Source organism: Ictidomys tridecemlineatus, chromosome 2 (genome assembly GCF_052094955.1).
Source record: "Ictidomys tridecemlineatus isolate mIctTri1 chromosome 2, mIctTri1.hap1, whole genome shotgun sequence".
Lineage (NCBI taxonomy): Eukaryota > Metazoa > Chordata > Mammalia > Rodentia > Sciuridae > Ictidomys > Ictidomys tridecemlineatus.
The window spans coordinates 208,647,108-208,672,147 of NC_135478.1; the positions used below are offsets into that span (position 1 = coordinate 208,647,108).

The 25,040-nt window shown below is 32.8% G+C and overlaps 1 protein-coding gene across 17 annotated transcripts in view; it reads left to right on the top strand.

The window, feature by feature from the left end:
* Positions 1-25,040, top strand: part of Mkln1 (muskelin 1) — a 302,986-nt gene that overhangs the window by 162,416 nt on the left and 115,530 nt on the right. For all 17 annotated transcript variants that reach the window (XM_078040552.1, XM_078040549.1, XM_078040543.1 and 14 more), the window contains 2 exons: positions 14,760-14,829; positions 23,707-23,849. In XM_078040552.1, the coding sequence (XP_077896678.1) occupies positions 14,760-14,829; positions 23,707-23,849 (213 nt within the window). The remainder of the gene's footprint in view (positions 1-14,759; positions 14,830-23,706; positions 23,850-25,040) is intronic.

Sequence of the window (25,040 nt, forward strand, 5' to 3'; positions counted from 1 at the left end):
TAAAAATTGAACTTTTGAGAAATAATAAATAAAATCTTTTTGCCTTTGTGTCTGTGTTTTCCAGATGTTTTGTTTTCGGAAGCGGCCCCTTTAAAAGTATTTTGCTGTTGTGATACTTTTTGAGGTCTCTGTCACTTGGCCCTCTTCTCACCTATGTATTTTCTTTCTCTTTGGCCAAATTCTCATTCTTTTTGCTTTGCTTAGACTCCCCCCCCCCCTTCTCTCTCTCTCTCTCTCTTTTTCTTTCTTTCTTTCTTTTTTTTTTAATTTCTGTTCTGGGTGGATCTCTATCTTTCTGAAAGTGAGAAAATATTGAGAGCATAGTTTTAAAATCCTCTTAGGATCTAGAATTAGCACTTTTTGAATATCTCTGGCTCCCTTACAGATTTCTTGCCTTCTCTGTGTTTACCTACATCTTGAAGTCTGTGAAAGATATTATCTGACTTTCCCTAGTTCTCATATTTCTTTATTCACATTATTTTCTATTGCCTGGATGTGAACTTGTTGGTCCTTTGTGGAGAATAGACTTTTCCTTCATTTTTACAGGAGTGTATCCCCCCCTCCTTTCCTCTTTCTCTCTTCCACCCCCCTTAATGGACAGAATGCCTTTATTTTGTTTATTTTTATGTGATGCTAAGGATTGAACCCAGTGCCTCACACTTACTAGGCAAATGCTCTGCTGTGGAGAGCAGTGACAGTGACTGGGAGACCAGTGTCTGAGATTGAGTCCCTGATGACTTCAAGGCTATATTTCAGAAAAAGAAAGTTTGGTGAATCTAGAATTAGCACTTTTTGAATATTTCAGAAAAAGAAAGTTTCTGTGCAAAGGCATAGGATGCCCAGTTGCTATGGAGATATCCTCTATGCTAGAGTCTTATCAGCCTCGACCTAACATTCTCAGGCAGGCAGCTCCTTGGAATGAAGGAACTTCCTTGCTAAGATAATCACAATGTTTCACCAGTTTTGCTGCTCCTGAATCTGCCTGCAAATTAGTAACTTTAAACAATGGACTTTCTTGAGAGCTGCACAGTGCTCTCAACATTGCACATTGCAACTGTAATGTAACTGAGGAAATAGCTGCATACTGTTGCTACCTCTGTAACTTTTCTGAATACAAAGAATAATGCTTGCATAGTCTTTAATCTGATTTAGAGACACATATAATAAAGATTGCTGGTGTAATTTTTTAGACCTGCTTCTTCATCCATCCAACCCCAGCTGTTTTATCTTCAAGATCTGCGTGTGTTGACTCTCTGTTTCTTCCAGTCTCCCATCGCCTGTCACCAGAACCTGTTATTTTTGTCGCGGTGGTCCGGCACTCTGCCACTGAACTGCAGCCCCAGCCCACGAGTAACTTTTTATCTCCCCCCACCCCCCTAAGGAGAGAGAGAGAGAGAGAGAGAGAGACAGACAGAGAGAGAGAGAGAGAGAGAGAGAGAGTGTGTGTGTGTGTGTGTGAAATTTTATGCATCCTATTTCTTTTTATAGCATTGTCTGTAATTATCTTGTTTTTAACTCTACTTATTTTGTACTTCTCATTTGAATGTTAGTATCACAAATTGGGGACCTTGTCTATGTTAAATATCACTGTATTCCCAGAGCCTAACACACTGGCATATGGTGGGATTCAGTGAATATTTGTTGACTATGAGCAACTCCAGCAATGGTTGACTCCTCTACTGGCTGTGCTCCTGTCTTAAAATTGAGAAATATTTGGAAGTGAGTCTAAACCTCTTATATGTACAAATATTTGATTTAGGGAAAAGCTGTAATTTATAGCATACTCTTTAACTCTCTAGAGGTAGATATTTAAAATTGACTTAAGAGTTGATCCTTGTTTTACATTTTGAATTATAGTATTTTATTGTATACTTTTTTGTCTCTCTTAAATTTTGTGCTATGTATTAAAAAATAGATTGTAATCTCCTTCCCTTTTTATACTGTTAACCTAGCAGAATATTTACACGTAATGGAAGCTCTGTTACATAATCAATTGATTATGTATTGTTATTTTTTAAGGAAACACATTGTTTTCATTCTTTGTTATTTCTTCACTGCTACTTTTTTTCATTCAAATTCTAATTTGACTTTTTAATAAAAAGTTGTTTTGATTATTATTGTTATAACATTGAGGATTGAACCAGTATAATAAATTGCTTTACTGCTGAACTATATCTCTAACTGTTTTTATTTATTTTTCAAATTTTGAGACAGGGTCTTGCTAAGTTGCTGAGGCTGGCCTGGACTTGTAATCCTTCTGCCTCAGCCTGCTGAGCAGCTGGGATTATATGTATGTACCTCTGTACTTGACTTTTTATTTTTAATTGACATATAGTTATTATATATATTTATGGGCTATAGTATGGCATTTTTTATACATGTATGCAATGTATAATGATCAGATAAAAGTAATTGGCTTATCTATCACCACAGAGGTGTCATTTGTGCCAGAAACATTCAAAATCCTTCCTTCTAGCTATTTTTAAATGTTCAGTTGTTGTCAACCTTAGTTATCCTATATTGCTGTTGAACATTAGAAGTCATTCCTTTTAACCAACTGCACCCCTGTACACATTAACTAAGCTCTCTTCATCTCTTTCTCCCCCCTCACCTATCTCATGCTGGGATAATCACTATTCTATTTTATACTTTGAGACAAACTTTTTAGTTTTGCGTTTGTTATTATTGACAGATTTGTAGGAGGAACATTATACATGATACTTTGAACAAAGTCTAAAAGACTATTAATTTAGCCTCCTAAATGGTGTTTCCTAGAATATGTAACTAAACTGCCCTGATTAGAGCTGGAAGAAATTTGAGATTAAGGAACTCACATTTCCCTTCACACTACAGATAAAGGAATTAAAGCTCTGAGACATGTGATGGGTTATCCAATCAACTGGTGGCCAAGATCCAAAGTCTTATGATTCTTAATTGATTTATTTTTCTATTATTATTATTATTATTATATTTTAATAAATTTTTTTTCTTTCTTTTTTTTTTTGCGGTGCTGGGGATAGAACCCAGGGCCTTTCTCATTCATGCTAGGCAAGTTGCTATAGCTACATCTACATTTAGATGTAGATCCTTCCATTTTATCACTTCATTGAAAGGGTGCAGGTTTTAGGAGTGTTTTTAAACTACCATGGAAAAAGCTAGGTTGAATTCCTATGTTGAATCCTTTTACATTCTTTTAAATACTTTACATGATTGATTTTTCTTTATATCAGAATTAGAAGTGGTTTTTGAGTGTCAGTTGAAAATCTGGAGGATTTTCTGATAGGAAACCTGAAGAGCCATTAGCAGAAACAATTTAAATGCTTCATTTTCCCCCAACTACTGCTATTTATATTTAAGTATTCTTAACAGCAGTAATCTGAATATTACTAAGCAGACATAGGATTTGAGCATAAGTTTAATCAAGAAAAAATTTTGGTGACTTGAATTAAATCCCAAATGTCCAATAAACTGTTTATTTTTTTTTGCTTTACTGGAATAAACCCAGGGGCACTCTACCACTAAGCTAAGTCCCCAGACCATTTAAAAATATTTTGAGATAGGGTCTCTTAGCCCAGGCTGCCTTGAACTTTTCAATCTCCCAAGTAGCAGGGTTTACTGCATGTACTGCTATGCATGGCTATTTTTATTTTTAATTGACACACAATAATTGTATATATTCATAGGGTTCAGTATGACATTTCAATACTTTTATACAGTGGTACTGATCAGATTCCAAGTAGCTGGGATTGTAGGCATGTACTACCATGCACAGCCAATAAATTCTAAGGTTGAATTTTAATAGTTTGTTTCTAAAATTTAATTGGTAGTGTACATATAGATACTGTACACTTAAAAATATGCAAAAATAGAGATATTTAACTTGGAAAAAGTCAACACTGTATTTTTCATTTACCCATGTGTTTCACTATGAATTTTTATGATCAAAATAAATGGATTTAACTACTCATATCCTTCTTTGTAGTCTGTGCCCAAATATGAAATTATTGTTCATTTTTATTAACCTGTTTTTAATCCAAATGTGGTAGAAATGAAAATGCACATTTAAAACTTAAATTAACTTGATAAAAATAGGAAGCCATTTTAGCCCAAGCCCATCTCCTTTTCAGTTCTTCTTAACCAGTTTTTAGCTATTATTTGTATTTTGCGTTGTAAATATTTTAAGCATCGTGGATATTTTATTTACTCTTATTAGGTAACTCTTATTTGATTCTTATAGCCTTGGCACTGAATTGTGCTTTGTATAACTTTTTTGTGGTTTTTTATTTTTCTAGACAGTAGTATAAATTAAAGTTATGGGATGCCTGTAAGATGTTGTGTTCACATTGTTTTAGTTGGCAGAGCAGAGATTCCTGGAAACTGGAATTAAGAAACCATTGATTTTTATTTCCTATTTCCTGGAGTGCATGGTCTTCAAAATCTTCCTCTTCACTTCCTCTGTCTGCTACATTTTTATCATGCTACTGACTGACTTATTCCTTCATTTATATCTCTTATTCTATTTATCATTTAGCTGTTTTATTGGTTCTGTTTATTTATACATTTGTTTGTGTTATAATTTCTTTTTCTGTTTCATATTGATCTGTCTCATCTCCTGCCATAAGAGGAAGGCAGTTTAAATTGGCTGTCTTTGAGATAGTTGTAAGGCAAAATGTCTTACTACAAAATTTCAATTCTAATTGTGTTAAATTTCAACTTAACATGTTACAATTTAAGTTTTAAATGCACTGTCCTATGGCTCTGGGTAGAATAATCCTCTTTTGCACTGTCCTGTGACTGTGAGTAGAATAATCCCCTTTTAGAAAATGGAGAGGTGAGCTGGTATCATGATTGACATATGCAATATGAGAGGTTAATGACTTTAACTTAGTCCTAAGAATTAGAACAAGAAAAGGCTCTGTACTGCTAATGATGGTAGGTTTTATAGGTCTTTGGAAAATATAAGAGGAATGATAATAACGAGCACATTTTATAGACTGCTACCATAGCAATAGTGGCTCTGTTACTGTTGGTGAGGGACTGATGTTAAGAGTCACTGCCCTAAACTAGTTTCTTATTTGCCTTGTATGAGAGTGGAAGAAGGTTGAGGAAGGATCATTGTGGGAGGGCAAATTAAAAGCAGTCTGGAGCTGACTTTACATTTTGGGATATGATGTGTTTTCTAAAAATTTCAAAAGGAAAATAAGCCTTTTTAGTTTCTTTTCAGTTTAATCCCAGAGACCCTAGGGACTCAAGAAGAACTCAAGTTTGAGGCCAGCCTTAGCAATTTAGTAAGAACCTATATCAAACTATATCAAAAAAAGAAAGAAAAGAAAAAATAAGGAAAAGTTAAGGTGGATTTGATTATGATAATGAGTCAGTTTGACATAAATACTGGAAGTTTGTTGTCATCTCAACCATGTTATTTTCTACAATAATTATTTTTACTGATTATGTGAATTATGCATATTATAAAAAACCAGAACAACATGACAAGTAAAATATTGTAATGATATTTATAACTTATTTTGGGTTCATATTTATACTTGCTTTATATGACTTGGTAAATATCCACTTGTTTATATAATTGCATACAAATATAAACATACATAAAGAATAATTTATTCTTGTAATAACTAGTTACACATGCTTCTATCTTGAGTTGTAGAAATCCCTCTGAGTTAGTCAGCATAGATCTGCATTTTTTATAATGGCAATATAATATTCCATAATATGTTACATAATTTAATCTCCTCCTCCCTCTGTAAAAAAAATGTTGCATTAAACATCTCTATACATACATCTTTACATACCAGTGATTTTATTTTTGTGATGAGAGTACTAGATGAAAGAACATGTATGTTTAAAAATTTTAATGTATGCTGCAAATTTATTTTCCACAAAGACTAGAGTAATTAATGCACATATACCTTTTCTTGCTGATTTTTGATAATTAGAGATTAATTTTAACTTTTTGAAAAGAATATTCTTTTGTTTTTCTCTGGCATGAAAAATACACAGAAATTTTTTTAATATTTATTTTTAAGTTTTTTAGGTGGATACAAGATACAATATCTTTATTTTACATTTATGTGGTGCTGAGGATCGAACCCAGTGACCCGTGCATGCTAAGCGAGCACTCTACTACTGAGCCACAACCTCAGCCCCAGAAAAAAATTTTTTTTTATCCTTATTTATTGACCAGTTGAATGACTTGGTGAGTTGTATTTTATTTATTTTGCATTCTGTTGGTCATATTATACTCATTAAGTATAATAATATTTTACACATTTTAAATAAAATTCTTTATTAGTCATAAGTTGAAAACTTTCACTTAAACTGTTGCTTGTATCCTGTTTTTCTTTATGGTATTTTTTTACAATATAAAATTTGAAAGGTTTTTTGTAATCAAAAGTTATTTTTCATATATACATACACACACACAAACACACACACACACACACATATATATATATATACTTTTTTTTTTTTTTTGGCAGAAAGATTTCCTCAACACTTCACTTTGGCACCTATTTTTTCCCCTAAGATTTTTATGTATGTGTGTACATATGCTTAAATGCTCAATTAGGATTAATTTTGTATATGGTATTAGATAAGGGTTAACTTCTGATGGATAGTCAGCTCTGCAAGATCCTTTAGTAAGCCAACTACATTTACTGCTGAATTAAAATGCTTATCAAATATTAAATTACCATCTATCCTGGACTTAATTTCCTGTTTCTTTGAGCTGTTTGTTTCTATACTAGTTCCTTTTACCTTTAATTTTAGAAGATTTAAAGTGGTTTAAATCTTTTCAATTCTTTTTTTTTTTAAGTGTTTTAAAAGCTGGTGATTTGATTTTTCTCTCACTATGTTTTATAAATTTTCTTGGTTCTTTTGTATGTTTATTTTTTTGTTGCATGAACTCCTTGGGTAAAGAAAACTTTCCATAACTCTTAGATCTGGCAGTCTTGTAGGCCATTTCTTGAGTTGTTTATTATCTGTGGTTCATGGAGACACTTCAGCTGAGAGGGCAAGTTCTTGTTGTCTTCAGAGGTGAAGAGAACCAAGAGAACCAGCTTAGCTCTCATGAAGCTCTTTAATTCTTATTTATTTATTTATTTATTTTGAGAGAGAGAGAGAGAGAGAGGGAGAGAATTTTTTTTAATATTATTTAGTTTTTGGCAGACACAATATCTTTGTTTGTATGTGGTGCTGAGGATCGAACCCGGGCCGCACGCTTGCCAGGCGAGCGACCGCTTGAGCCACATTCCCAGCCCTCTCTTGAAGCTCTTTATGGGATAGGAAGACTAGCAGATTGTCGCAGCAAAGCTCATGTTGATGACCTTCTCTTGGGGACAGAGGTATCCTTGGATCTCATGGTTCTTCTCCTAGGACCAAGATTTGTCAGGATTCTTAATTTTTATTTTGGCCTCTATCATAGACTGGGCTCAATAGAGGTATTCAGTAGTTGTCTTTAGTGTTGGGACTGGAGATCAGAAGAAATATATTTCAGCTTCCATCTTTCCAAACCCTACTAGGCTAACCTCACTCAATGTCTGTTCTGTATCATGCTGTGGTGGATCCACTGTAATGTATTTTAAGTGCTATCTACTCATATATTTTTATCAAGTATTTAATAAGTACCTTGTATGTTGCAACATTTAGGCACATGAAGATGAATACTACAGTCCCTTTCTATTTAGAAAACTTTGCATAGTTTTTTACTTCTTTCTTCTTAAAAAGAATGCTTTCTTTATTTATCATCTATAATTTCTGGATTTTCATTTTCTTTATTTTTGGCTCTATTCAGTCGCCTTTGCTTGATTGTTTTCTTCTGGACCTCTAGAACTTAAATAAGTCTTTGATCTTCTTTTCTCTAGCAGTATTTCATTCCACAAATCATCTTACTCAATCATTGTTTTAAATAACACTGATATACTTAGATCTCTAAAGATGCATATTTTATTCTGCCCCATTATTTTCTTGGAATTTTACCCTCTGACATTTAACTACCATGTCTCCATTGGGCTAATAGGCACTTTATAATTTTCACAAGACCAAAACATATTCTAACTGTTTGCCCCCCATAACTTTGCATCCAGTGATCATCTGCTAATTTTTTAGATGATGACATGGCTAGCTCCCTTACATCATTTTATTTCTCCTTTTATTTTTCTTCATAATACCGTCATCTTTTTAACCACTACTTTGAATTATGTAGATATTTGTGTTTTGTTTAATTTTCCAGGTGCTTAAAAATACTAATTTCCTATTTTTGTCAGTCTTTATATTTGTATTTTTGTTAGTTTTAACAAAGTTTTTCTCTGCCTTATATGTTTTTTTATTTGTCATGAGTCCCTTTGTTATGTGGGCCTTTAAATAGATAGTAATGCTGGATGTGCTTGGTGGTACTCTCCTATGATTCTAGCAGCTCAGGAGGCTGCAGGGGGAGGATTGCATTTCAAAGCCATCCTCAGCGACTTAGTGAGATCCTGTCTCAAAAAAATTAAAAAGAAGGCCTGAGAGTATGGCTCTGTGGTTAAGTTCCCTTGGATTTAACCCCCCAGTTCCAAGGTAGGTAGGTAGGTAGGTAGGTAGGTAGATAGATAGATAGATAGATAGATAGGAATTTGTCTGTTTATTCACCTAATATAAAGGATATTTAAATGTATGGCTGTATTGATGCATGATGTTAATTTTTTCATTTTATTTTAAAAGTTGTGATTTTAATGATTTTATCTTTATTTAGTCTTTATTTCATAAATTTTGCAAAAAAGTGTTTTTGTTGAGTTTTCTATCAGTATTAGGTATGTTTTTGTTTAATTTTAAACTTTTGAGTGGTATTCTTACATCTCTTTTTTCTTTTATCACCTTCAAAAACATTCCTTACTAAGAACTATGAAGGAATTATCTCACATATTATCTGATCTCCCTCTTCTCAAATTGATTACATTTTCTGATTTTCATGGTTTTAATTATTTGTAGTTATCATGAATTAGATTTTCTTTCGTGGTTTATAACATTGATATCAGTGGAATTTTTTAAATCCTAGCTTTTTTAAAGATTTTCTTTGTTTTTTAATTTTTTTAAATTCTGATTTGTTATATATGACAGCAGAATGCATTACAATTCATATTACACATATAGAGCACAATTTTTCATATCTCTGGTTGTATAAAACGTTTATTTACACCATTTGTGTCTTCATACATGTACTTTGGATAATGATGTCCATCTCATTCCACCATCATTTCTAACGCCATGTCCCCTCTCTTTCCCTCCCACCCCTTTGCCCTATCTAGAGTATACCTATTCCTCCCATGACCCCATCCCTACCCCACTATGAATCAGCCTCCTTGTATCAGAGAAAACATTTGACATTTGGTTTTGGGGGATTGGCTAATTTTACTTAGCATTATATTCTTCAACTCCATCCCTTTACCTGCAAATGCCATGATTTTATTCTCTTTTTATTGCTGAGTAATATTCCTTTGTGTGTGTGTGTGTGTGTGTGTGTGTGTGTGTGTGTGTGTACATACACACATACACACCACATTTTAAAAATCCATTCATCTACTGAAAGGCATCTAGGTTGGTTTCACAATTTAGCTATTGTGAATTGTGCTGCTATAAACATTGATGTGGCTGTGTCTGCCTAGTATGCTGTTTTTAAGTCCTTCGAGTATAGACCAAGGAGAGGGATAGCTGGTCAAATGGTGGTTCCATTCCCAGTTTTCCAAGGAATCTCCACACTGCTTTCCATATCGGCTGCACTAATTTGCAGTTTCCCCAGCAATGTATGAGTATGCTTTTTGCCCCACATCTTCACCAACACTTATTGTTGCCTATATTCTTAACACTGACTGGAGTGAGATGAAATCTTAGAGTAGTTTTGATTTGTGTTTCTTAATTTCTAGAGATGATGAACATTTTTCATATATTTATTGATAGTATATAATCTTCTGAGAAGTGTCCAGGTCCTTGGCTTATTTATTGATTATTTTTTTCTTAATTTATTGATTTGTTATTTTGGTGTTTAGCTTTTTGAGTTCTTTATATATCCTAGAGATTAGTGCTCTATCTGATGTGTGAGGGGTAAAAATTTGCTCCCAAGATGTAGGCTTTCTATTCACCTCACCGATTGTTTCTTTTGCTGAGAAGAAACTTTTTAGTTTGAATCCATCCCATTTATTGATTCTTGATTTAAATTCTTATTCTGTGGGAGTCTTATTAAGGAAGTTGGGACTTAATCTGACATGATGGAGATTAGGGACTACTTTTTCTTCTATTAGACACAGGATTTCTGGTTTAATTCCTAGGTTCTTGATCCATTTTGAGTTGAGTTTTGTCCATCGTGAGAGGGGTTTAATTTCAACATATGGAAATTAATAAATGTAATTCACCACATCAATAGACTTAAAGGTAAGAATCATATGGTCATCTCAATAGATGCAGAAAAAGCATTTGACAAAATACAGCACCCCTTCATGTTCAAAACACTAGAAAAGTTAGGGATAACAGGAATGTATCTAACATTATAAAGGCCATCTATGCTAACCCAGGCCAACATCATTCTAAATGGAGAAAAATTGAAGGCATTCCCTCTAAAAACTGGAACAAGACAGGGATGCCCACTTTCACCACTTCTATTTAACACAGTTCTTGAAACACTGACTAGAGCAATTAGAAGGTGAAAGAAATCAAAGAGTATGGGTAGGAAAAGAAGAACTCAAATTAGCACTATTTGCTGACAATATGATTCTATACCTAGAAGACCCAAAAAGTTCTACCAGAAAACTTCTCGAACTAGAAAATGAATTCAGCAAAGTAGCAGTATATAAAATCAACACCCATAAATCAAAGGCATTTCTGTATATCAGTGACAAATCCTCTGAAAGGGAAATGAGGAAAACTACTCCATTTACAATAGCCTCAAATAAAAATAAAACACTTGGGAATCAACTTAACGAAAGAGGTGAAAGACCTATACAATAAAAACTACAGAATCCTAAAGAAAGAAATCAAAGAAGACCTTAGAAGATAGAAAGATTTACCTTGCTCTTGGATAGGCAGAATTATCAAAATGACCATTCTGCCAAAAGCACTATACAGATTTAATGCAATTCCAATCAAAATCCCAGTGGCATTCCTCATAGAAATAGAAAAAGCAGTCATGAAATTCATCTGGAAAAATAAGAGACCCAGAATAGCTAAAGCAGTCCTTAGCAACAAGAGTGAAGTAGGTGGCATCATGCTACTACAGAGCGGTAGTAACAAAAACAGCATGGTATTGGCACCAAAATAGACTGGTAGACCAATGGTTCAGAAAAGAGGACACAGAGACTAACCCACTAAGTTACAATTGTCTTATATTAGACAAAGGCACCAAAAACACATTGGAGAAAAGATATTCTCTTCAACAAATGGTGCTGGGAAAAGTGGAAATCTTTATGTAACAAAATGCAATTGAATCCTAGCTTTTTAGCTTTAGCTTTTAACTGTAGTGAAATATTTTCATACATGGTCGCATATCTTCATTCTGTTTTATAATTCATTCTTGAAAAAAAACCCAATCTTTTTTCTAATAATAAAAGAAAGATGTTAATTTTAGAAAATTCGAAAAGATACAACAAAGCACAAAGAAAAAACTCACTTATGATCTTATCATATGCTTGAGAGCTATATTAACAACTCTGTAAATGTTGGTTGTCTTTTTTTCCATGTGTGAATATTATTATTGCATATAATTCTTGATTCCTCACATTTATACTACTTTTTCTTTTCTATGCAGTGAACATTTTTCCATGACATTAAAGTTAGGCTGTGGAATACATGATTTCTTTGTGTTCTGTAACATAGGTACATCATATTTTAACTAGTCCTCATTGTTAAACAATCAGGCTGTTTATAATTTGCTGTTATAATTGTGCTATGATGAATATGGATGGTTTACACCTTATAGAATTTTAAAAGTTAAGTTCCAAGAAGTGGAATAATTCTGTGATTAAGAGCATAGAGTTTATTTTCAGACTGCTTGGGTTCAAATCCTTCCTTGTGTGTATATAGTTAGACAAATTAATTTATTTCTGTCTCAGTTTTTTAATTGATACTTTAAAGATAATAGTATGTACATGGAAAGCACTTACAAAACTGACAAACAGAACACATTGTCAAGGTTAGTATCACCATCATTTTTATTTTAAGGAAATGAACATTTTATATATATATATATATGTGTGTATATATATATATATATATATATATATATATATGTAAAATTAAAATTTTCTCCTGAAAAGTTCTATAGGTTTCATTCTTAACCAGCAAAACATGAGAGTACCATTTTACCAGCTCTGACCAACCAACAACTGTTATTATAATCCAAAATCTTTTAACGTGTGCATAAAAGCAGTTCTTTTCTTTATAGTTGGCTTTTTAAAAAATTTTATTCACCTATTTGTAATCACAAATCTATTATTTATGATGGTGTAAATAAATACATAATTTATTCACTCATTTATTAAGTTCTTTCTCTTTGCCAAGTATACCTCTAACATTTTTTAAGTATTATTTTCATTTCAGAATAATTATGGATTCATAGATGCCCTTACTGTTTTCCCTATTGCTATCATGGCACATTTGTCACACCTAAGATACCAACATTGGTACATTATTATTAACAAACTTTTCTTTGGATTTTATCATTTTTACCTGTAATGTCCTCTTTCTGACCTAGGATCCCATCCAAAATACCCCATTTCATTTAGTTGTCAAGTTTCCTTACTCTTTTCTCATCTGTTTCTTAGTCTTTCCTTGTTGGTTATTATATTGAGAGCTTGGAGGAGTAATGTATTTTGTTAACTGTTTCTCAATTTGGGTTTGTCTGATTTTTTATTTTCCTTGTTAGACTGGGCTGGTTAATATCAATTAAGACTGTTGGATGTTTTTTATTTTGGGTTGCACTCCATTGTTGCATTCTTTATTTTGATGCCAGTATTTTTTTAGCTTTGGCCATTTATTCTTTCATTTGCCTTCTCTGTGTTCTTTTGACATGATCCATCCTTTAAAAAAATTTTTTTGAGCATTTTTCTCCTTTTGGTATAAGGGGCTCCAGGCTCATTTACTGTTCCCTTTTCCTGACCTACAATCAGCCTTTTCTCCAAGAATTCCCATTTTCTTTTATTGGAAAATGGTATGCAGAAATCAAGATCTGGGTGCTGGGTGTGCTTTTGACTCTTTGATGTGTTGCTGTTTCTAGTCCCTCCTCAGTGGATAGAGATAAAAAGACTACTTGTGTATACATACATCTGTAATTATTTTGGTATTTGTATCTCTCTTAATATATCTCTGTTAAGCAAAATATCCATGTTTATCTCTCCCACTCCAAAAGTGAGAAACCTGGCTCACTTTTGAATACATAAACATTTACATATTATTTCAACCCCAGGATACATAAGAAGTATTTCAGAATTGATCCATATCCCTGAGGAAAATGATTCTACCAATTAAAGTATGCTGTTAATGTATAGTTTGGTTTCCAGTAGAAGTACTATCTTCTACTTATTTCAGTATTTTTTCCCCACCCATTTCTCTGCTTTTGATGCCGTGATTAAAAATCCTTGCTAGGAACAGTGGCATTCCTGTAGTCCCAGCAAACTGGGAGGCTGAGACAGGAGCATTGCAAGTTCCAGGCTAACCTCAGCAATTTAGTTTGGCCCCGTCTCAAGAAAAAAAAAGGAGGGGGTTTTCTGGGGGTGTAGTACAGTGGTAAAGTGCTCCTGGGTTCAATCCCCAGTAGACCCCCCAAAAAAATATTCTTGATTCAAAAATTGATTTTATGTACACACACACAATGTTGTATAGTATTACACAATTGTATTATTATAAACAATATGTGGTGCATGTACAAGTTGAGTATTCCTTATTCAAAATGCATGGGACTATAAATATGTTGAATTTTGGAATATTTCCAAATGCATAATGAGATATCTTAGGGATGGGATCCAAGTCTAAACATGTCTCACATAGACTATATACAAAATAGCATGAAGGTAATTTTATGCAATATTTTTAGTGTGCCTGTGTGTTGACTACAACTTCATGTGAGGTCAGGTGTAAAATTTTTCATATGTGGTAATAATGTCAGCGGCCAAAAAGTTTAAGATTTTGACATTCTGGATGTTTGGATTAGGGATGCTCAACCTGTAGTAAATATAATATATAACACTATAACTGCCTGCAATGTAATAATTAAAAATATACAATGTGTATATATGATGTTTATTTTTAATTACTTTGTTTTTACCTTAAATTCTTAAATATCTTTGAAAGACTATTTTGTCATTTAGTATAAAGTAGAACTTTTTTTTAACAGAAGTTGCTGTATAGAAAGTTTCCTTTCTCAATTGTTTGAACTATGACTTTTATTGTATTTTAAAATCTTATATATAGTAGATGCTTTCTGTGCTTATTCTCTTTCATATGCTATTCTTATTCAAATTTCAAACATGTAATTAGGATAATTTCAGCATTTCGAAGATTATTTTTCTTTTAATATTTTTTAGTTGTTGATGGACATTTTATTTATTTTTTATTTATTTGTATGTGGTGCTGAGGATCGAACCCAGTGCCTCAGGCATGCTAGGCCAGCACGTTACCACTGAGCCACAACCCCAGTCCCAAGATTATTTTTCTTCGTGTTCTTTCATGTTCACATATTATTTTAATTAAGTGCTATAATTTTCTTTTTTTAATTTCAGGAATATTTTAGTGGATAAACCAAATGACCAGTCTTCAAGATGGTCTTCAGAGAGCAACTATCCTCCTCAGGTAATAATACACGTAACCCTTAATACTATTTAAGAGTCAGAATTCAGATAGGAACTTATTCAATTGATACATCAGTTATCTGGAATCTATTAATAGTTTATTCTGTCTTTGGCATTGGGATATAAACTTTTATTTCTTTTGTTTGAATTTTGAAAGAATTTTGATTTTATAGATAAGTATAGTTTGGGATTTGATGAAATATATGTTTTGTTCTATCTTGTGGAAGATTTAAATTCTAATTTATAATTTTCTATATTACTAATGATGCAAAACCAAATTGTTAAAACCAAGGAAATTGTTAACCAAGAACTGGTTAGAGTGCGGTTACTGTTCCATTCTGAGCAGAGATTGTGACCTTGACCTCTGTTTCATTGTGCTCAGGTCATTCTGTAAATATTTAAGGAAATGTTAGTAAATTGAGCTTTGCCTTTGAGGAAAAATGAACTTAATATAGTTTGTTATTTTACTGAAATAATGTACTTAGGTGGCATTAGGATGGAATTAGACTAATTTCTTTTACCTGATAAGTGGTGTCTGAATTAATTAATTAATTGGGGGGCTACTGGGGATTGAACTCAGGGGCACTCAGACCCTGGAGCTACATCCAAACAGCGCTAGTGCCTGGCTTTTGCTGAGGCTGACCTTTGAACTCAAGATCCTCCTGCCTCTCCTTCCTGAGCTGCTGGGATTACAGGCATGCACCACCATACCTGTCATGATGGTATCTGAATTTATAAAAGCATTAATGCTTATTATGTACTCAGCATGCTTATAATTAAATCCATATATATATATATATATATATATATATATATATATATATATCCTTAAGGAAATTAATGTTGTAATAGGTAGAATAGACACATAAATAAAACTTTCTTTTTCTTTTTTAAAATTTTTTAGTTGTAGATGGACACTATATCGTTTTTAATTGTTTATTTTTATGTGGGGCTGGGGATTGAACCCAGGGTCTCACATGTGCGCGGCAAGTGCTCTACCACTGAGCTACAACCCCTGACCTTTATTTTTTGTATTCTAATGAAATTCATGGAAACCTAATCTCTATGCTTATTTTCCTTTTTCGGTTTGTACACTTGTTTGGATCACTTGGTATTTACATGTTTATTATATAATATATGTCCAAAGACTATACATTCAAAATTTATATGTTCAGGGTAAAGAATCATAAAGCTACTTGATAATTCATCAACCATTTTTAGAAATGGAAAATGACCATAGCCTTTGAAGTCTGTATGTGAGCCCTCTCTTAAATCAGTCCTAAGTAACTATTGCGTATTTTGTTAAGCATTTTCTTAGAGTATTATATATGTGTGTATTATAAATACCCTTTGATTTAGTTTTTCTGGCTTTGATTTTTATATAAATATAAATTGATTGAGTCATTTATAAGTATTTTGTAGCTTGATTTTCTTTTTTATTTTTTTAAAATATTTTTTTAGTTGTAGATGGACACATTGTCTTTATTTTTTATTTATTTATTTTTTTAATGTGGTGCTGAGGATTGAGCCCAGTACAGTGCGTCATACTTGCTAGGCAAACACTCTACCTATTGAGCCACAACCCCATCCCCAGTAGCTTGATTTTCTTTTGCTTATTAATATGATGTTAAGCCAACACATTAAGTTGTTGTGTATAATGGTAGTTTGTTCATTTTCTCTTCTATATAGTATTCCAGTATATAAATATGCTGGTGAGAGGCATTGGGTTTTTAATAATTTTTTGCTATTGGAGTTTTCTTTAAAGTATATATCTTGGAGTAGAATTACTGAATCATAGGGTAGGTGTTAAGGTTTAGATTGGGAGTATCGCCAAAAGCCTCATGTGTTGAAGACTTGATGTCCAGTGCAGCTGCATTCAGAGGTAGGTCTTTTAGGAAGTAATGAGATCAGGAGAGCTATAATCTCATCAGTAGATTAATCTATCTGATGAATTAATAGTTTGAATGGACTACTGGGAGGTGATGGAAACTTTAGATAGATAGGACATGGTTGGTTATGCACTTGGGACATATCCTTGGGGGTTACATTTTGTCCTTCGCCCTTTCCTCCTTGCCTCCTCCAAACCCCTGCTGCTTTCTGGCTGCCATGAAGTGAGCAGTGTTTTTCCATCAAGCCCTTCCCCCTGGTCCAGAGCAATGGAGTCATCTGACCATGGACTGAAACCAGAAGCCAAAATAAATCTTTCCTCCCTTGTTTACTTTAGATATTTTGGTCACAGCAACAAAATGCTGACTAATACAGTAGGTATGTATATATCCAACTTCATTGGCTAAAGCAAAGCCATTTGCAAAGTTGCTGTGTAATTTATACTCTGACTAGGAGTATATGAAAGTTGCTGTTGCATTACGTTCTCCTCTTCACTTCTATGACTGATTTAGATTTTTTCAGTCTAGTGGATCTTACATTATGACTCAATGTAGTTTAAATTTTTTTTTTTGCTTTTTCCTGTTCAAGCCTGTTTGTATATGTTAATGGCTTTGCATTTTTAATCATGTTTTTCTTGATTTACTTTTTAGTTTGAACTTGAATATCCAAGTTTTCATGTGTTTTTCTCTTGTTTAGCTTTGCTTATTAATGAATTATTTTTATTTAAAATTTTTTCTGTTTTAATTGAAACTGTGATAACTCCTTACTGTGAAATTCCTCTTTGAACTATATTTTAAGGACAGTAGAATTTGATTTTTTTTACTTGTTTTTTGTTTATTCATTTAAAACTTTATAAGTATCCATGAGGTGCTAACTAAGCATTGGAAATTCAACAGTGAATTAAATATTATCTTTTCTTTTGATGAAGCAAGAAAATACTGAATCAGTTAATATCTAATGCATAAGTCCTAGAGAAGTAGTCTAAAGCTTTTGTAATTAAGACAGATTTATTTTAGAAATATATGGAATCCATTTTCTTAATTGTAATTTAAGAACTCACTGTAGCTGGGGTTCCATGTGGCCAGTATCAAATGATAGCATTCTTACCAGAAAAACATAAGGAAATAATTCTTATTTTTCCTATTATGAAAAATATCCAGGTTGGATAAAATGGATATAATTTTGGTATCTATAGGTAGTAAGGAATCTTGCATGATAAGTGGTTATGAGCTATAGTACTTCTGAATCTTGCTCTGAAAACTACTAGAAGAGTTGGATTGAAAAAAAAACATACACATATATACATAAAGTTTGTGAAAACTAGGACCTCAAAGTGATTCATTTTCAGGATAAGGATAAAACAGTGGAAGTCCCCACCTCGGGGAGAGTTGCACTGGTATTTAATAAAAGGAGAAAATGAAAGAGAAACCATCCCTGAGGGGTTATAGCTATATGTTTTTCTTTGTTCACATTTGGTGCTCAAAGTCTCAGGACTTCACTATCCATGAAATCTTATGGTATGATTGTGGATGAATAGTGCTCTTAAGATTCTCAGCAGAAGCAAATACAAATTCTCTTGGAGGTGGCTACCTTCTTGCTTAAACCTCAGGAAGTCTCTACAGATTATTATAGAAGAAAAGTGAAGGGTACACACTCAAAGTTAACCTAATATATCCAGGAATGAGACACTTGAAGAACTAGCCAAAAACTTAAAAAAAAAAAAAAAAGATACTAGAATTAAAAATGCAAAAAGATGCTAGAATTAAAAAACTACTTCAATTTTAAAAAGAAAGAGAAGATATCTTCAAGGAATTGGAAACTATAAAATGTGATCTAGCATATTGAAAAAGAAACAAGTAAAACTTCTAGAAATGAAAAATATAATAGCAAAATATTAATTTTGAGCAATCTTCCCACTAAAGACAGATTTCATGTTAATCCTGGATTATCGTTGCTGGTAGAGAATAATGTTGCATGAATAAAAACCCCATAAATACTTTAGGATAGTAATTTTATCCTTTTCCCTCATCAGATATATTTTATAGAAATTATTGATACTGCCATAGAAAATATGTTTTTTTGGTGATACTCTAAGGGTTGATTAAGATGTATAGGCAGTTACAGATGTCTTGATAACTTGCTTAAAGAAAGATTAAATCATTAACTCTTCCACTGTGATTATATGCTCCTTCTAAAGGTGTAAGTAGAATTATAAAATTAAGTAATATTCTTTATGGGGCCAGAGAGGCAATTGAAGTTGACCTGCTTTTTTATAATCTACTAAGCAGGTCAAAGAAACCTCAGTGATTGTTTAATAAAATTGTGTGTGAGGGGCTGGTGTATGCTTTTGCTTTTGCAGTGCCCTCAGATTATTCCTTTTGTTTGATGAACCATGACAAGAATGTTATAGAACTGAGCTATAGAAATTTTTTTTAATAAGTGCATTTTGTCCAAGTTTGCAAAAGGATCATTGTTTAAATTGTTTAATACAGTTTTCATTGATATAATTTATACAGTAAAATGTGTGAGCCTTCAGTATGTGTGATATCTACTTTGAAAATGTTTACCACTGTATAATTCACACTCCTGTGATGATATTAAACATTTCCATGACTTCAGAAAGATCCTTTCTGCCTCTTTAGCAAAGAATCCCTAACTATTCTACCCTCTACCCAGAGGCAGCCACTGTTCAGATTTCTTTTGCCATAGGTTGTTTTTGCCAATTCCAAAATTTAATTTAAATGGAGTCAGAGAGAGAGAAAGAGAGAGAGAGAGAGAGAGAGAGAGAGAGAGAGAGAGAGAGAGAAATAAACTTCTATTATATGACTTTTTATGCTCAATGTATGTTTTATGTTTATTCATAATGTCATGTACATTAATATTCCATTTCTTTACATTGCAGAATACTATTCTATTATATGCAGATACTCAGTTTGTTTATTCATTCATTTTCTTTTTTTGGACATTTGTGTTTCAGTTTTTGGTGATTATAAATAAGGTTCAAATAAATATTGTTTTATGAGGTTTTAAAAATAATACATATTTTCTGTATTTGGGATAAATATCTGGAAATAGAATTACTGCATCATAAGGAAGGAGTATATTAATTTTATGCAAAATTACCTGACCATTCACACTCAATTTTAGTGATTATTGTTAATGTGAAGTGGTTTTTAAGTTACAATTCCTAGTAACTAATGGTATTAAGCACTTTTCCATTTGCTTATTAGTTGGTTTTTTTAAAACTTTTTTTGTGAATTCTTTACCCATTTAAAAAAGGTTTGTTTAATTTTTGATTATTGAGTTGTAGGAGTTGTTTGCATTTATTCTGGATATAGGTCCTTTTTTTAGTTATATACTGCAGATATTTTTGTCATTTTTGACTTTCATAATCATTTTCTTAGTACCTCTTTAGTCACTTTTTAAATACTATTGAGGTATCTGTGGGAATTACATGAGGATCTTCTCTCTGTACAGAAGCCAGGGTGATTTAGGTTTGGCATTACGAAATATGTATTGCTCTCCCATGGCAACAAATTGTCCAGTGCACATGACCTTTATCTCCACTCTGCTAGGAAGATCCCTTATAGTAGCTCCTCAATATAGTTTTGATTTGCATTTCCCTAATTGCTAATGATGTGGAACATTTTTTCATGTATTTATTGGCCATTCATATTTCTTCTTTTGAGAATTGTCTATTTAATTCATTTAGCCATTTGATTATTTAGTGTAAAGATTTTTGAGCTCTTCATATATTCTGAATATTAATCCTCTATCGAAGAGTAGCTAGCAAAGATTATCTCCCATTCTGTGGGTTCTCTCTTCATATTTCTAATTGTTTCCTTTGATGTGTAGATCACTCTGCATTTATAATTTTAACTTCACCTAGTAGCACAGACTTTATGATCTGGTGACTGCCTACCTCTTTATTCTCAATACTTAAGGTTTTTTGCCTCGCTTATTGGCTCTAACAACACTGATATTTTCATAAGCCTTCGTTTCTTTTTTGCCTGGCTAAATAAAATGGTTGCATACATTCCCCGGGGTGGGGGTCGGGGGAGAGCTATGTGGAACCTTGAATGTGACCTTATTTGGAATAATGGTTTAACAGAGGTAATTAAGGTAAGGATCTTCAGTCAGGATCATCCTTGATTAGGGTAGGTCCTAAATCCAATGATGAGTGTCTTTATTTAGACACTGAAAAGTAGAAGAAATGAAACACAGGAAGAAATCTATGTGAAGATGGAAGCAGAAATTGGAGTTAAGCTGCTGTGAATCAGGAAACACCAGGAGCCATCATATACATTTGGGTTGTTTCCACCTTTGGGCTATTATGAATACTATTGCTCTGAGCATTCACATACAGATTTGTTCAAATACCTCTTCACTTCCTTTGAGTATGTACCTAGAGTTGTTTATATATTAATTCTTTAACTTCTTGAGGAATTGCCAAACTATTATACAGTGTATATACCATTTTACATCCATCTGTGCCTTTGGACTATTTGTTTATCTTTTTTGGAGAAAAAGTTATTTAGGTCCTTTGCCCATTTTTAAATGGGATTGTCTATCTTTTTATTGAGTTGTACGGAGGGAAGTCTGTACTCTGCTCTGTGTTAATCCATAATGACTAGCACAACAGTTTTCATGCTGTGCCTAACTCAGAGCAGTAGTTTGCCATGAGTTACTACATTTTGAGTTTTTTAAGTGCTGAGGCAGAATGATTCTACACTTTATTTGTACAGTTAAATAACTACTATTTGCCTAGCACAACCATAAGGCACAAACCAGTAAATAAATTAATTGATAATAAAAATGACTATCTATGAACTTATTAAATTAAATCAGAAGCACATGGGTGCATTGTGCATATCAGCTTCATCTCAGAATAAAACAGGCCCATGAGCTTTTCACAGGTAGCAGATCACCAAATGAAGCAGTCCCCTCACCTGAGATCCATAAAAGGAGGAATACCTGCCCCAAGATTGGACACAACAGTACACTGACCTGTTACCTGGTCATTTGCACAGAAGAATCACCACAGTGATGAACTGGTGATCTTCTATCCCCATGCTTTAGCTCAGCCTCGTTTCTCATGACTGTAACTATGATGCATGGCCCACTCCAACCTGACACTTCAAGCTGACACTCTGAAAATGACATTTGACTGACACTGACATAGAATAAGTTTTATTTCTAACAGCTCTGCACCCCATCTAGTTCTTAATTTTATCTGATCATCTCCAGTGACGCTGCCTTTGCTCTCAGTTCAGCTTCCTAGACCCCTGTGGCCATCTTAAACCCTTTAGTAGCTTTTCTGTAACCTATTCATATCATATACAAAATATGATACATGACTTGTGTGTTAAAGATATTAACATTGATAAAAGAACTTGTGATTGCCCAACATATGACTATCAGGTGATCTACTAGTACACCAAGAATAGTGAATGATGAAAGTGGTGTAGTTTTTGAATTTATTGTTCAATAAATTCTGACATTGTGGAAAGACACAAATGTTTTTGGTCTTTGTTAATGGTATAGCTTGCTCATGACAAGGTTTAAGAGTTATTTCTGTATTCTGTTTAGTAGACTAGGTTATCTTTTCATTTTTTTGATAGTTCCTTTGTTACAAAAGTTTGAATTTTAATGAAATCAAATTTTACACCTCTGTTTGTACTTTTGATGTCAATATTTAAGAAACCATAGTCGAATCCAAGAAGTCATTGATGCTGGGCATGGTGGCAAATGCCTGTAATCCTGGCGGCTCAGGAGGCCGAGGAAGGAGGATCTTAAGTTCAAAGTCATAGAATAAGTTTTATTTCTAACAGCTCTGCAACTAGTTCTTCATCTAATTCTTAATTTTATCTGATCATCTACAGTGACTCTGTCTTTAAAAACAGCGAGGTGCTAAGCAATTCAGTGAGACCCAATCTCTAAACAAAATACAAAATAGGGTTGAATATGTAGCTCAGTGGTTGAGAGCCCCTGAGTTCAATCCCCAGTATGTCCCCCCGCCAAAAAAAAAGTCATTGAAGATTTATATCCCTGAGTTTTTGTAAAATTTTTAAATTTTCAATCTTCTGTTCATATCTTTGATCCGAAAGGATTGATTTTGGATCAGTTTTGATCCAAGTTAATTTTTGTGTATAGTGAGAGGTAGGAACACCAACTTCATTCTTACCACCATTATCTACCTATATTATCTATTGTTACCATAAAACATGGACTCTCTCCAACAAAACATATGAATTGTTTTTCTAAATAGCTTTTTGCAAATGTATTCCATCAGTGATAATTTTCTCCTTAATTTTTATAATTGAGAACAGTCTTCATAATGTTTTTTACAATTAACATTTTATTGAGTGTGTGGTAGGAAACCTTGAGCTATATTGACATATCTATAGTAGATCTGGGTAGGTTTAATTTTTTAAAAAAAAATTTTTGTTTTAGTTGTAGTTGGACATAATACCTTTATTTTTTATTTTTATATCATGCTGAGGATTGAACCCAGTGCCCCACATATGCTAGGAGAGTGCTGTACCACTGAGCCACAACCCTAGCCCCAAGGTTTAAAATTTTACCACAGATTTTGAACATTGATTTATCTATTAAAGTATGATCCATGGGAATATGTAATTGTGATTTTTGCGATCTAATCTTGTGTTGTTTGGTTATTCAGAGTCTTCTGATAGCTTTTATTCCATTCTATCCCTTGATTAGAAGTTTTCTCACTGGTTCTATTTTCGTCCTCCATTTACAGCATGCAGGATAATGTAGTTTCTGGGCTTTACTAGAATGAAAAGTGGTGATGTTATGGGAGCCTTTATAAAGTTGTTGTATACTACTCTTTAGCTTAAATTAAAAAAACTTACCATTATAAGATGAGCCTTAGTCGTCATTCTGTCAAGTCAAAACATTTAAAATTTTTTTCAAGTTGTCTATTTGTTTTAAACAGAGGAGAATATGACTTGATTGTTTCTTTTTTTAGTACTTGATTCTGAAACTTGAAAGACCTGCTATAGTTCAGAATATCACATTTGGAAAATATGAGAAAACTCATGTCTGTAATTTGAAGAAATTTAAAGTCTTTGGCGGCATGAATGAAGAAAATATGACAGAGCTATTGTCCAGGTGAGTTACAGTTATGGGGAAGAAAGGGTTGTCTTCTAAACAAACAGCAGTCTTACTTTAGTTCCCCTCAACCCCTTAAGGGAGTAAAGATTATTTAATCCTATTTTACTCCTGTTTCTTATTTTAATACTGTGGCTTGAGTTAGTTTTTTTTTTAGCCACCAGTACTATTAATGTTGTTATTAATGACAAGAATCAAAAGAATAATTTAATTTCTTTTTCAGTCATATTTTTGAACTGTTACTGACTTCAGAAATATTAAACTTTTTATTGCTATAGAGAGAGTTAAGGATTGGAAAGGAAGGGTGAAAAAAAAAACTTTGTTGTCGTCTTTGCTATAAAAATAGAGACCCTATTCAAAATATTCATTGTGCTAATCTAGAAATGGTATTCTAAGACTTCACTGGAAATTTGAAACCAAAAAAGGAGGTTTTTGTAAATGAAAAAGTATGTGGCTACTCCTAGCGCAGTGCCTACTACTGGAAAGACCTCAGTAAATTGGAGTTTTAAAACAGATCACCTGGAGTGTTAAATTATCTGCCAGATAATAAAAAATCAGGTAGTCAATGGAAGGGACAAACAAACCCATGAATATATTTAGAATATATTTGTGATATGGTATGTTCATTAACATAGTACATAGAAGTAAATGTTACTTTGATGCTGCATTTTATTTGAGTCATGAAAGTATTTCAGGATATAAGGCAGTCTGAAGGTAAGTGATTTTTCTGTAAGTACTTGTATCAATCCTTGTTGCTTAAGTAGAAAGGTAATATGGGTTGATTTTTACTAAGATTAAAGATGTTGTTAAAAACCAACAGAATAGGATTGTCTCTGAAATTTTTTTGGACTATAAAAGGAGTATTAACATCTCAGAATTAAGAAATTTAATTCTTTGATATATTCTAATATTCAGGCTAAATTGTCAGAGACAATTTGAATTTAACTTTTCCAAATTTCTCTCCTGCTTGTAACTTTATGTTACATTCAGTTATTCATTAAGGACCTTAGGTTCTGTCACACATTTCCATGCACTGTAGCCATATCCTTTAATACTAAACTGTTTTTTTATATAATTTCTTGTATAACCACTTTCATATATAGAGAATACAATTTTATTGAAGTTGATTTGAATGTATAAGTTTTAACCTATATTCCCACGTTCAACTACTTACTATTGTATTGGTCATTT